This window comes from Oncorhynchus kisutch, linkage group LG16 (genome assembly GCF_002021735.2).
Source record: "Oncorhynchus kisutch isolate 150728-3 linkage group LG16, Okis_V2, whole genome shotgun sequence".
In the NCBI taxonomy this organism is placed as follows: Eukaryota; Metazoa; Chordata; class Actinopteri; order Salmoniformes; family Salmonidae; genus Oncorhynchus; species Oncorhynchus kisutch.
The window spans coordinates 6,417,414-6,432,132 of NC_034189.2; the positions used below are offsets into that span (position 1 = coordinate 6,417,414).

A 14,719-nucleotide genomic window follows, 5' to 3' on the forward strand; every position below is an offset into this window, starting at 1 on the left:
TACACAGACACTCACTACACAGACACTCACTACACAGACACTCACTACACAGACACTCACTACACAGACACTAAACTACACCGTCACTAATTACACAGACACTCACTACACAGACACTAACTACAGACACTAACTACACAGTCACTAACTACAGACACTAACTACACAGACATTAAACTACACAGACATTAAACTACACAGACACTCACTACACAGACACTAAACTACACAGACACTAAACTACACCGTCACTAATTACACAGGCACTCACTACACAGGCACTAACTACACAGGCACTCACTACACAGGCACTAATTACACAGGCACTAACTACACAGGCACTAACTACACAGGCACTAACTACACAGACATTAACTACACAGACACTAACTACAGACACTCACACAAACACTAAACTACACAGACACTAAACTACACAGACATTACACTACACAGACATTACACTACACAGACACTAACTACACAGACACTAACTACACAGACACTAACTACACAGACACTAACTACACCGTCACTAACTACACAGACATTAAACTACACAGACATTAAACTACACAGACACTCACTACACAGACACTCACTACACAGACACTAAACTACACCGTCACTAATTACACAGACACTCACTACACAGACACTCACTACACAGGCACTAACTACACAGACATTAACTACACAGACACTAACTACAGACACTCACACAAACACTAAACTACACAGACATTACACTACACAGACATTACACTACACAGACACTAACTACACAGACACTAACTACACAGACACTCACTACACAAACACTAAACTACACAGGCACTACACTACACAGACACTACACTACACAGACACTTCACTACACAGACACTACACAGACAATACACTACAGACACTACACTACAGAGAAACAATACAGACACTAACTACATAGACACTACACTTCACAGACACTAAACTACACAGACACTACACTTAAACTAAACTACACAGACACTAAACTACACAGACACTCACTACACAGACACTCACTACACAGACACTAAACTACACCGTCACTAATTACACAGGCACTCACTACACAGGCACTAACTACACAGGCACTAACTACACAGACATTAACTACACAGACACTAACTACAGACACTCACACAAACACTAAACTACACAGACATTACACTACACAGACACTAACTACACAGACACTAACTACACCGTCACTAACTACACCGTCACTAACTACACAGACATTAAACTACACAGACATTAAACTACACAGACACTCACTACACAGACACTCACTACACAGACACTAAACTACACCGTCACTAATTACACAGACACTCACTACACAGACACTCACTACACAGGCACTAACTACACAGACACTAACTACACAGACACTAACTACACAAACACTAAACTACACAAACACTAAACTACACAGGCACTACACTACACACACTTCACTACACATACACTACACAGACAATACACTACAGACACTACACTACAGAGAAACAATACAGACACTAACTACATAGACACTACACTTCACAGACACTAAACTCCAGACACTAAACTACACAGACACTACACTTAAACTAAACTACACAGACACTAAACTACACAGACACTACACTTAAACTAAACTACACAGACACTAAACTACACAGACACTACACTACACAGGCACTAAACTACACAGACACTACACTACACAGGCACTAAACTACACAGACACTACACTACACACACTACACACATTTTCACATTTCCATGTTTTCATTCCTTCCTTCCAGATGTGCAGTAAGATCATGGAGAAGAATGCCAACCCTCAGTGGAATCAAAGCCTGGCCATGCCCATACGGGTATATATAATATATATCTAGAAATTAATACTACTATTATATAATATACAGTGAGGAGAACAAGTATTTGATACACTTCCGATGTTGCAGGTTTTCCTACTTACAAAGCATGTAGAGGTCTGTAATGTTTTTATCATAGGTACACTTCAACTGTGAGAGACGGAATCTACAACAAAAATCCAGAAAATCACATTGTATCATTTTTATGTAATTAATTTGCATTTTATTGCATGACATAAGTATTTGATACATCAGAAAAGCAGAACTTAATATTTGGTATAGAAACCTTTGTTTGCAATTACAGAGATTATACATTTCCTGTAGTTCTTGACCAGGTTTGCACACAGTGCAGCAGGGATTTTGGCCCACTCCTCCATACAGACCTTCTCCAGATCCTTCAGGTTTCGGGACTGTCGCTGGGCAATGCGGACTTTCAGCTCCCTCCAAATATTTTCTATTGGGTTCAGGTTGGCTATTGTCCTGTAGCCCATCCCAGCCTTGTGCAGGTCTACAATTTTATCCCTGATGTCCTTACACAGCTCTCTGGTCTTGGCCATTGTGGAGAGGTTGGAGTCTGTTTGATTGAGTGTGTGGACAGGTGTCTTTTATACAGGTAACGAGTTCAAACAGGTGCAGTTAATACAGGTAATGAGTGGAGAACAGGAGGGCTTCTTAAAGAAAAATGAACAGGTCTGTGAGAGCCGGAACTCTTACTGCTTGGTAGGTGATCAAATACTTATGTCATGCAATAAAATGCAAATTAATTACTTAAAAATCATACAATGTGATTTTCTGGATTTTTGTTTTAGATTCCGTCTCTCACTGTTGAAGTGTACCTATGATAAAAATTACAGACCTCTACATGCTTTGTAAGTAGGAAAACCTGCAAAATCGGCAGTGTATCAAATACTTGTTCTCCTAGTCCTCCTACGAACCCTTTACTCTTCTTCTCCCAGTTCCCCTCCATGTGTGAAAAGATGAGGGTTCGTGTCCTGGACTGGGACCGAGCCAGCCACAATGATGTCATCGGGACCGCCCATCTCTGCATGTCTAAGATCTCTGCCCCGGGAGGAGCGATAGATGGTGAGACACTGATCTCGACTGGCTCGGACTGGTCTGGACTGGTTTGGACTGGTCTGGACTGGTTTGGTCTGGACTGTTTTGGACTGGTCTGGACTGGTTTGGACTGGTCTGGACTGGTTTGGACTAGTCTGGACTGGTTTGGTCTGGACTGTTTTGGACTGGTCTGGACTGGTTTGAGTGGTTTGGACTAGTTTGAGTGGTTTATGACACTGGTCTGCACTAGTCTTAACTGACTGGTTTTGACAATTGGTGTTTACTGGTTTGGACTGGTTTTTCCACTGGAGCACTGGTCTGGACTGGTTTTTCCACTGGAGCACTGGTCTGGACTGGTTTTGGTCGTGGCTGTTATAGCAAAGTACTGCAGTAGCATGGAAGCGCTATGAACTAACATAGTTTCATTTGCTGTTTCATACTGACACTTGCGATGATTCACCTCCGCTATTAATACCCATAGTATTGATCAATATTGATATCAGCTATTAATACCCATAGTATTGATCAATATTGATATCAGCTATTAATACCCATAGTATTGATCAATATTGATATCAGCTATTAATACCCATAGTATTGATCAATATTGATATCAGCTATTAATACCCATAGTATTGATCAATATTGATATCAGCTATTAATACCCATAGTATTGATCAATATTGATATCAGCTATTAATACCCATAGTATTGATCAATATTGATATCAGCTATTAATACCCATAGTATTGATCAATATTGATATCAGCTATTAATACCCATAGTATTGATCAATATTGATATCAGCTATTAATACCCATAGTATTGATCAATATTGATATCAGCTATTAATACCCATAGTATTGATCAATATTGATATCAGCTATTAATACCCATAGTATTGATCAATATTGATATCAGCTATTAATACCCATAGTATTGATCAATATTGATATCGGCTATTAATACCCATAGTATTGATCAATATTGATATCAGCTATTAATACCCATAGTATTGATTAATATTATATTGATATCAGCTATTAATACCCATAGTATTGATCAATATTGATATCAGCTATTAATACCCATAGTATTGATTATCATAATATTAATATCAGCTATTAATACCAATAGTTGATCAATACTGATATCAGCTATCAATACCCATAGTCGATTAACACTGATATCAGCTATCAGTTTCCATAGTTGATCAACACTGATCTCAGCTACCAATACCCTTATGATCCTTGGTGTGATGCATGGATTGGTTTTGGTTTTCCTTTGTCTAGTTGGTTGAGCCACAGTGAGCATTGTGTTGGTAGGACTTCCTTCAGGGCTTCCTGTATGGTAGTATGTGTTGGTAGGACTTCCTGTATGGTAGTGTGTTTTGGTAGGACTTCCTTCAGATCTTCCTGTATGGTAGTATGTGTTGGTAGGACTTCCTGTATGGTAGTGTGTGTTGGTAGGACTTCCTGTATGGTAGTGTGTGTTGGTAGGACTTCCTGTATGTTAGTGTGTTTTGGTAAGACTTCCTTCAGATCTTCCTGTATGGTAGTGTGTTGGTAGGACTTATTTCAGATCTTCCTGTATGGTAGTGTGTTGGTAGGACTTCCTGTATGGTAGTGTGTTGGTAGGACTTCCTGTATGGTAGTGTGTTGGTAGGACTTCCTGTATGGTAGTGTGGGTTGGTAGGACTTCCTGTATGGTAGTGTGTGTTGGTAGGACTTCCTGTATGGTAGTGTGTGTTGGTAGGACTTCCTGTATGGTAGTGTGTGTTGGTAGGACTTCCTGTATGGTAGTGTGTGTTGGTAGGACTTCCTGTATGGTAGTGTGTGTTGGTAGGACTTCCTGTACGGTAGTGTGTGTTGGTAGGACGTCCTTCAGGACTTCCTGTACGGTAGTGTGTGTTGGTAGAACTTCCTTCAGGACTTCCTGTACGGTAGTGTGTTGGTAGGACTTCCTTCAGGACTTCCTGTACGGTAGTGTGTTGGTAGGACTCCCTTCAGGACTTCCTGTACGGTAGTGTGTTGGTAGGACTTCCTTCAGAACTTCCTGTATGGTAGTGTGTGTTGGTAGGACTTCCTGTATGGTAGTGTGTTGGTAGGACTTCCTTCAGGACTTCCTGAACTCGTTCTGTCTCTGTCCTAATGTCTCCTATCATCTCCCTCTGCATTCAGATGAATTGGTCCCAAGGAACCTTCAGAGTTTCAGTACGTCTTGTATCTTATTTTCCATGTTTCCATGTTTGATCGACCCGTACCAATAGATCCAGCATGTTACTGAACCAAGGTTCTTCCACGTCGACCACTGGTTCCATCATGACTGTCAAGTTTGGTTGTCTTTCTATTGATCCCAATCTGTTAGTGGTGAAACTAAAACATCCCCTCCATGTTGTGTCTGTTGTGGAAGACAGTTTCCTTGAATTGATCCCAAACTGTATTGTAATGGGTGAAACTAAAACATCCCCTCCATGTTGTGTCTGTAGTGGATGACAGTTTCCTTGAATTGATCCCAAACTGTATTGTAATGGGTGAAACTAAAACATCCCCTCCATGTTGTGTCTGTTGTGGATGACAGTTTCCTTGAATTGATCCCAAACTGTATTGTAATGGGTGAAACTAAAACATCCCCTCCATGTTGTGTCTGTAGTGGATGACAGTTTCCTTGAATTGATCCCAAACTGTATTGTAATGGGTGAAACTAAAACATCCCCTCCATGTTGTGTCTGTTGTGGAAGACAGTTTCCTTTAATTGATCCCAAACTGTATTGTAATGGGTGAAACTAAAACATCCCCTCCATGTTGGGTCTGTTGTGGAAGACAGTTTCCTTGAATTGATCCCAACCTGTATTGTAATGGGTGAAACTAAAACATCCCCTCCATGTTGGGTCTGTTGTGGAAGACAGTTTCCTTGAATTGATCCCAAACTGTATTGTAATTGGTGAAACTAAAACATCCCCTCCATGTTGGGTCTCTAGTGGATGACAGTCTGGGGTTCCTGCCGACCTTTGGCCCCTGCTACGTCAACCTGTACGGAAGCCTCAGGGAGTTCACCGCCTTCAACGACCCCCACGAGGCTCTCAACTTGGGCAAGGTAATTGATTGATTGGTTAATGGGTTGATTGATTCATTAAGGTAATCCCTCGAGCAAACAGCAACAGCGATACATCTTTGAGAAGTTTGATGAACAATCTGTTGAATGATGAGCTGTATTGGCATCATTTGTCTACCTTTTTTTAACATCCGTGCAAGAGAGGAGAAGGAGGGAGGGAGCTATTGAATAGCATCCTATATTATTCTTTCTCTCCCTCTCTCTCTCTCTCCGCTTTTGCTCTGTCTCTCTCTCTGATTCTCTCTCTCTGATTTTCTGTCTCTCTCGCTCGCTCGCTCGCTCGCTCTCTCTCTCTCTCTCTCGCTCGCTCTCTCTCTCTGACTATGTCTCTCTCTCTGATTTTCTCTCTCTCCCCCCTCTCTCCCTCTCTCCCCCTCTCTCTCCCCCCCTCTCTCTCTCCTCCAGGGTGAGGGAGTAGCGTATCGTGGTCGTGTTCTGATGGAGCTCAGTACCAAGCTGGTGGACACGGTGCAGGCGAGTGTAGAAGACATAACCAATGATGACCTATTGGTGGTACAGGTGAGAGGGTTCAGGGGTCAACTTTAAGTCAGAGTTTAGAGGCTACTTAATCAGACTCATCAGAAGAGCGAATTTGACAGACCATTGCTTGTTTTGACTTTTCTCCTCTCTTCTCCTTTCCTCTCCTCTTTCTCTCCTCCTCCTTCTCCTTTCCTCTCATCTCCCTATCTCTCCTCTCCCCATCTCTCCTCTCCTCTCCTCTCCTCTCCTCTCCTCTCCTCTCCTCTCCTCTCCTCTCCTCTCCTCTCCTCTCCTCTCCCAGAAATTCATGCGTAAGAGAAAGTATTCTCTCTTTGCGTCGTTCTACTCCGCCACGCTCCTCCAGGACGTTGACGACGCGATACAGTTTGAGGTCAGCATCGGTAACTACGGCAACAAGTTTGACTATACCTGTCTTCCTCTGGCCTCAACGACGCAGTTCAGCCGAGCTGTGTTCGACGGTGAGTCACAGCGCCATCTGGTGGACAGACCTAGTTGGTACAGATACAATTGTAAAACAAGTGATTATGAGTCTATTATTTATTGATCATTATAAAACTGTGAATTATAAAAACAGGTGAATTTAGATTTAGCTAAATAATGTGACCAGTAGGTTTTTTCACTAAATAAAAGACAATATGGTTTACAATGTGGTTTATATTTGACAGATTTGACATAGAATGTTGTTAGCCTTGTCAAACGCGTGTCTCTTAACTGACTGTGTCTCTCAGGTTGTCACTACTACTACCTGTCATAGGGTAACAGACTGTGTCTCTTAACAGACTGTGTCTCTTAACAGACTGTGTCTCTCAGGTTGTCACTACTACTACCTGTCTTGGGATAACAGACTGTGTCTCTCAGGTTGTCACTACTACTACCTGTCTTGGGATAACAGACTGTGTCTCTCAGGTTGTCAGTACTACTACATGTCATGGGGTAACAGACTGTCTATCAGGTTGTCACTACTACTACCTGCCGTGGGGTAACAGACTGTGTCTCTCAGGTTGTCACTACTACTACCTGTCATGGGGTAACAGACTGTGTCTCTCAGGATGTCACTACTACTACCTGTCATGGGGTAACAGACTGTGTCTCTCAGGTTGTCACTACTACTACCTCCCGTGGGATAACTGACTGTGTCTCTTAACAGACTGTGTCTCTCAGGTTGTCACTACTACTACCTGTCGTGGGGTAACAGACTGTGTCTCTCAGGTTGTCACTACTACTACCTGTCATGGGGTAACAGACTGTGTCTCTCAGGTTGTCACTACTACTACCTGTCATGGGGTAACAGACTGTGTCTCTTAACAGACTGTGTCTCTCAGGTTGTCACTACTACTACCTGTCTTGGGGTAACAGACTGTGTCTCTCAGGTTGTCACTACTACTACCTGTCTTGGGATAACAGACTGTGTCTCTCAGGTTGTCACTACTACTACCTGTCATGGGATAACAGACTGTGTCTCTCAGGTTGTCACTACTACTACCTGCCGTGGGGTAACAGACTGTGTCTCTCAGGTTGTCACTACTACTACCTGTCTTGGGGTAACAGACTGTGTCTCTCAGGTTGTCACTACTACTACCTGTCATGGGGTAACAGACTGTGTCTCTCAGGTTGTCACTACTACTACCTGTCATGGGATAACAGACTGTGTCTCTCAGGTTGTCACTACTACTACCTGTCTTGGGATAACAGACTGTGTCTCTTAACTGACTGTGTCTCTCAGGTTGTCACTACTACTACCTGCCTTGGGTTAACAGACTGTGTCTCTCAGGTTGTCACTACTACTACCTGTCTTGGGGTAACAGACTGTGTCTCTCAGGTTGTCACTACTACTACCTGTCTTGGGGTAACAGACTGTGTCTCTCAGGTTGTCACTACTACTACCTGTCTTGGGATAACAGACTGTGTCTTTCAGGTTGTCACTACTACTACCTGTCTTGGGATAACAGACTGTGTCTCTCAGGTTGTCACTACTACTACCACCTGCCATGGGGTAACAGACTGTGTCTCTCAGGTTGTCACTACTACTACCTGCCGTGGGGTAACAGACTGTGTCTCTCAGGTTGTCACTACTACTACCTGTCTTGGGGTAACAGACTGTGTCTCTCAGGTTGTCACTACTACTACCTGTCTTGGGATAACAGACTGTGTCTCTCAGGTTGTCACTACTACTGCCTGTCATGGGATAACAGACTGTGTCTCTCAGGTTGTCACTACTACTACCTGCCGTGGGGTAACAGACTGTGTCTCTCAGGTTGTCACTACTACTACCTGCCATGGGGTAACAGACTGTGTCTCTCAGGTTGTCACTACTACTACCTGTCTTGGGGTAACAGACTGTGTCTCTCAGGTTGTCACTACTACTACCACCTGCCATGGGGTAACAGACTGTGTCTCTCAGGTTGTCACTACTACTACCTGCCGTGGGGTAACAGACTGTGTCTCTCAGGTTGTCACTACTACTACCTGTCTTGGGGTAACAGACTGTGTCTCTCAGGTTGTCACTACTACTACCTGTCTTGGGATAACAGACTGTGTCTCTCAGGTTGTCACTACTACTGCCTGTCATGGGATAACAGACTGTGTCTCTCAGGTTGTCACTACTACTACCTGCCGTGGGGTAACAGACTGTGTCTCTCAGGTTGTCACTACTACTACCTGCCATGGGGTAACAGACTGTGTCTCTCAGGTTGTCACTACTACTACCTGTCTTGGGGTAACAGACTGTGTCTCTCAGGTTGTCACTACTACTACCTGTCTTGGGATAACAGACTGTGTCTTTCAGGTTGTCACTACTACTACCTGTCTTGGGATAACAGACTGTGTCTCTCAGGTTGTCACTACTACTACCTGCCATGGGATAACAGACTGTGTCTCTCAGGTTGTCACTACTACTACCTGCCGTGGGGTAACAGACTGTGTCTCTCAGGTTGTCACTACTACTACCTGTCTTGGGGTAACAGACTGTGTCTCTCAGGTTGTCACTACTACTACCTGTCTTGGGATAACAGACTGTGTCTCTCAGGTTGTCACTACTACTACCTGTCATGGGATAACAGACTGTGTCTCTCAGGTTGTCACTACTACTACCTGCCGTGGGGTAACAGACTGTGTCTCTCAGGTTGTCACTACTACTACCTGTCTTGGGGTAACAGACTGTGTCTCTCAGGTTGTCACTACTACTACCTGTCATGGGGTAACAGACTGTGTCTCTCAGGTTGTCACTACTACTACCTGTCATGGGATAACAGACTGTGTCTCTCAGGTTGTCACTACTACTACCTGTCTTGGGATAACAGACTGTGTCTCTTAACTGACTGTGTCTCTCAGGTTGTCACTACTACTACCTGCCTTGGGTTAACAGACTGTGTCTCTCAGGTTGTCACTACTACTACCTGTCTTGGGGTAACAGACTGTGTCTCTCAGGTTGTCACTACTACTACCTGTCTTGGGGTAACAGACTGTGTCTCTCAGGTTGTCACTACTACTACCTGTCTTGGGATAACAGACTGTGTCTTTCAGGTTGTCACTACTACTACCTGTCTTGGGATAACAGACTGTGTCTCTCAGGTTGTCACTACTACTACCACCTGCCATGGGGTAACAGACTGTGTCTCTCAGGTTGTCACTACTACTACCTGCCGTGGGGTAACAGACTGTGTCTCTCAGGTTGTCACTACTACTACCTGTCTTGGGGTAACAGACTGTGTCTCTCAGGTTGTCACTACTACTACCTGTCTTGGGATAACAGACTGTGTCTCTCAGGTTGTCACTACTACTGCCTGTCATGGGATAACAGACTGTGTCTCTCAGGTTGTCACTACTACTACCTGCCGTGGGGTAACAGACTGTGTCTCTCAGGTTGTCACTACTACTACCTGCCATGGGGTAACAGACTGTGTCTCTCAGGTTGTCACTACTACTACCTGTCTTGGGGTAACAGACTGTGTCTCTCAGGTTGTCACTACTACTACCTGTCTTGGGATAACAGACTGTGTCTCTCAGGTTGTCACTACTACTGCCTGTCATGGGATAACAGACTGTGTCTCTCAGGTTGTCACTACTACTACCTGTCATGGGGTAACAGACTGTGTCTCTCAGGTTGTCACTACTACTACCTGTCATGGGATAACAGACTGTGTCTCTCAGGTTGTCACTACTACTACCTGTCTTGGGATAACAGACTGTGTCTCTCAGGTTGTCACTACTACTACCACCTGCCATGGGGTAACAGACTGTGTCTCTCAGGTTGTCACTACTACTACCTGCCGTGGGGTAACAGACTGTGTCTCTCAGGTTGTCACTACTACTACCTGTCTTGGGGTAACAGACTGTGTCTCTCAGGTTGTCACTACTACTACCTGTCTTGGGATAACAGACTGTGTCTCTCAGGTTGTCACTACTACTGCCTGTCATGGGATAACAGACTGTGTCTCTCAGGTTGTCACTACTACTACCTGCCGTGGGGTAACAGACTGTGTCTCTCAGGTTGTCACTACTACTACCTGCCATGGGGTAACAGACTGTGTCTCTCAGGTTGTCACTACTACTACCTGTCTTGGGGTAACAGACTGTGTCTCTCAGGTTGTCACTACTACTACCTGTCTTGGGATAACAGACTGTGTCTTTCAGGTTGTCACTACTACTACCTGTCTTGGGATAACAGACTGTGTCTCTCAGGTTGTCACTACTACTACCTGCCATGGGATAACAGACTGTGTCTCTCAGGTTGTCACTACTACTACCTGCCGTGGGGTAACAGACTGTGTCTCTCAGGTTGTCACTACTACTACCTGTCTTGGGGTAACAGACTGTGTCTCTCAGGTTGTCACTACTACTACCTGTCTTGGGATAACAGACTGTGTCTCTCAGGTTGTCACTACTACTACCTGTCATGGGATAACAGACTGTGTCTCTCAGGTTGTCACTACTACTACCTGCCGTGGGGTAACAGACTGTGTCTCTCAGGTTGTCACTACTACTACCTGTCTTGGGGTAACAGACTGTGTCTCTCAGGTTGTCACTACTACTACCTGTCATGGGGTAACAGACTGTGTCTCTCAGGTTGTCACTACTACTACCTGTCATGGGATAACAGACTGTGTCTCTCAGGTTGTCACTACTACTACCTGTCTTGGGATAACAGACTGTGTCTCTCAGGTTGTCACTACTACTACCTGCCATGGGGTAACAGACTGTGTCTCTCAGGTTGTCACTACTACTACCTGCCGTGGGATAACAGACTGTGTCTCTTAACTGACTGTGTCTGAGGTTGTCACTACTACTACCTGCCTTGGGTTAACAGACTGTGTCTCTCAAGTTGTCACTACTACTACCTGTCATGGGGTAACAGACTGTGTCTCTCAGGTTGTCACTACTACTACCTCCCGTGGGATAACTGACTGTGTCTCTTAACAGACTGTGTCTCTCAGGTTGTCACTACTACTACCTGTCGTGGGGTAACAGACTGTGTCTCTCAGGTTGTCACTACTACTACCTGTCTTGGGGTAACAGACTGTGTCTCTCAGGTTGTCACTACTACTACCTGTCTTGGGGTAACAGACTGTGTCTCTCAGGTTGTCACTACTACTACCTGTCTTGGGATAACAGACTGTGTCTTTCAGGTTGTCACTACTACTACCTGTCTTGGGATAACAGACTGTGTCTCTCAGGTTGTCACTACTACTACCTGCCATGGGGTAACAGACTGTGTCTCTCAGGTTGTCACTACTACTACCTGCCGTGGGGTAACAGACTGTGTCTCTCAGGTTGTCACTACTACTACCTGTCTTGGGGTAACAGACTGTGTCTCTCAGGTTGTCACTACTACTACCTGTCTTGGGATAACAGACTGTGTCTCTCAGGTTGTCACTTCTACTGCCTGTCATGGGATAACAGACTGTGTCTCTCAGGTTGTCACTACTACTAACTGTCATGGGGTAACAGACTGTGTCTCTCAGGTTGTCACTACTACTACCTGTCATGGGATAACAGACTGTGTCTCTCAGGTTGTCACTACTACTACTACCTGTCTTGGGATAACAGACTGTGTCTCTTAACTGACTGTGTCTCTCAGGTTGTCACTACTACTACCTGCCTTGGGTTAACAGACTGTGTCTCTCAAGTTGTCACTACTACTACCTGTCATGGGGTAACAGACTGTGTCTCTCAGGTTGTCACTACTACTACCTCCCGTAGGATAACTGACTGTGTCTCTTAACAGACTGTGTCTCTCAGGTTGTCACTACTACTACCTGTCGTGGGGTAACAGACTGTGTCTCTCAGGTTGTCACTACTACTACCTGTCATGGGGTAACAGACTGTGTCTCTCAGGTTGTCACTACTACTACCTGTCATGGGGTAACAGACTGTGTCTCTTAACAGACTGTGTCTCTCAGGTTGTCACTACTACTACCTGTCTTGGGGTAACAGACTGTGTCTCTCAGGTTGTCACTACTACTACCTGTCTTGGGATAACAGACTGTGTCTCTCAGGTTGTCACTACTACTACCTGTCATGGGATAACAGACTGTGTTTCTCAGGTTGTCACTACTACTACCTGCCGTGGGGTAACAGACTGTGTCTCTCAGGTTGTCACTACTACTACCTGTCTTGGGGTGACAGACTGTGTCTCTCAGGTTGTCACTACTACTACCTGTCATGGGGTAACAGACTGTGTCTCTCAGGTTGTCACTACTACTACCTGTCATGGGATAACAGACTGTGTCTCTCAGGGTGTCACTACTACTACCTGTCTTGGGATAACAGACTGTGTCTCTTAACTGACTGTGTCTCTCAGGTTGTCACTACTACTACCTGCCTTGGGTTAACAGACTGTGTCTCTCAAGTTGTCACTACTACTACCTGCCATGGGGTAACAGACTGTGTCTCTCAGGTTGTCACTACTACTACCTGTCTTGGGATAACAGACTGTGTCTCTCAGGTTGTCACTACTACTACCTGCCATGGGGTAACAGACTGTGTCTCTCAGGTTGTCACTACTACTACCTGTCTTGGGGTAACAGACTGTGTCTCTCAGGTTGTCACTACTACTACCTGTCTTGGGATAACAGACTGTGTCTTTCAGGTTGTCACTACTACTACCTGTCTTGGGATAACAGACTGTGTCTCTCAGGTTGTCACTACTACTACCTGCCATGGGATAACAGACTGTGTCTCTCAGGTTGTCACTACTACTACCTGCCGTGGGGTAACAGACTGTGTCTCTCAGGTTGTCACTACTACTACCTGTCTTGGGGTAACAGACTGTGTCTCTCAGGTTGTCACTACTACTACCTGTCTTGGGATAACAGACTGTGTCTCTCAGGTTGTCACTACTACTACCTGTCATGGGATAACAGACTGTGTCTCTCAGGTTGTCACTACTACTACCTGCCGTGGGGTAACAGACTGTGTCTCTCAGGTTGTCACTACTACTACCTGTCTTGGGGTAACAGACTGTGTCTCTCAGGTTGTCACTACTACTACCTGTCATGGGGTAACAGACTGTGTCTCTCAGGTTGTCACTACTACTACCTGTCATGGGATAACAGACTGTGTCTCTCAGGTTGTCACTACTACTACCTGTCTTGGGATAACAGACTGTGTCTCTCAGGTTGTCACTACTACTACCTGCCATGGGGTAACAGACTGTGTCTCTCAGGTTGTCACTACTACTACCTGCCGTGGGATAACAGACTGTGTCTCTTAACTGACTGTGTCTGAGGTTGTCACTACTACTACCTGCCTTGGGTTAACAGACTGTGTCTCTCAAGTTGTCACTACTACTACCTGTCATGGGGTAACAGACTGTGTCTCTCAGGTTGTCACTACTACTACCTCCCGTGGGATAACTGACTGTGTCTCTTAACAGACTGTGTCTCTCAGGTTGTCACTACTACTACCTGTCGTGGGGTAACAGACTGTGTCTCTCAGGTTGTCACTACTACTACCTGTCTTGGGGTAACAGACTGTGTCTCTCAGGTTGTCACTACTACTACCTGTCTTGGGGTAACAGACTGTGTCTCTCAGGTTGTCACTACTACTACCTGTCTTGGGATAACAGACTGTGTCTTTCAGGTTGTCACTACTACTACCTGTCTTGGGATAACAGACTGTGTCTCTCAGGTTGTCACTACTACTACCTGCCATGGGGTAACAGA

The 14,719-nt window shown here is 44.7% G+C and overlaps 1 protein-coding gene across 1 annotated transcript in view; it reads left to right on the top strand.

Annotated features, from left to right (window-relative positions):
• The window catches only part of dysf (dysferlin, limb girdle muscular dystrophy 2B (autosomal recessive)), a gene marked incomplete in the record, with an annotated part of 244,093 nt that overhangs the window by 87,834 nt on the left and 141,540 nt on the right, over positions 1–14,719 (top strand). Inside the window, 7 exon segments of the mRNA XM_031793059.1 lie at positions 1,819–1,886; positions 2,843–2,969; positions 5,123–5,155; positions 5,923–6,038; positions 6,462–6,575; positions 6,838–7,015; positions 7,510–7,535. Coding sequence (XP_031648919.1) covers positions 1,819–1,886; positions 2,843–2,969; positions 5,123–5,155; positions 5,923–6,038; positions 6,462–6,575; positions 6,838–7,015; positions 7,510–7,535 — 662 coding nt within the window.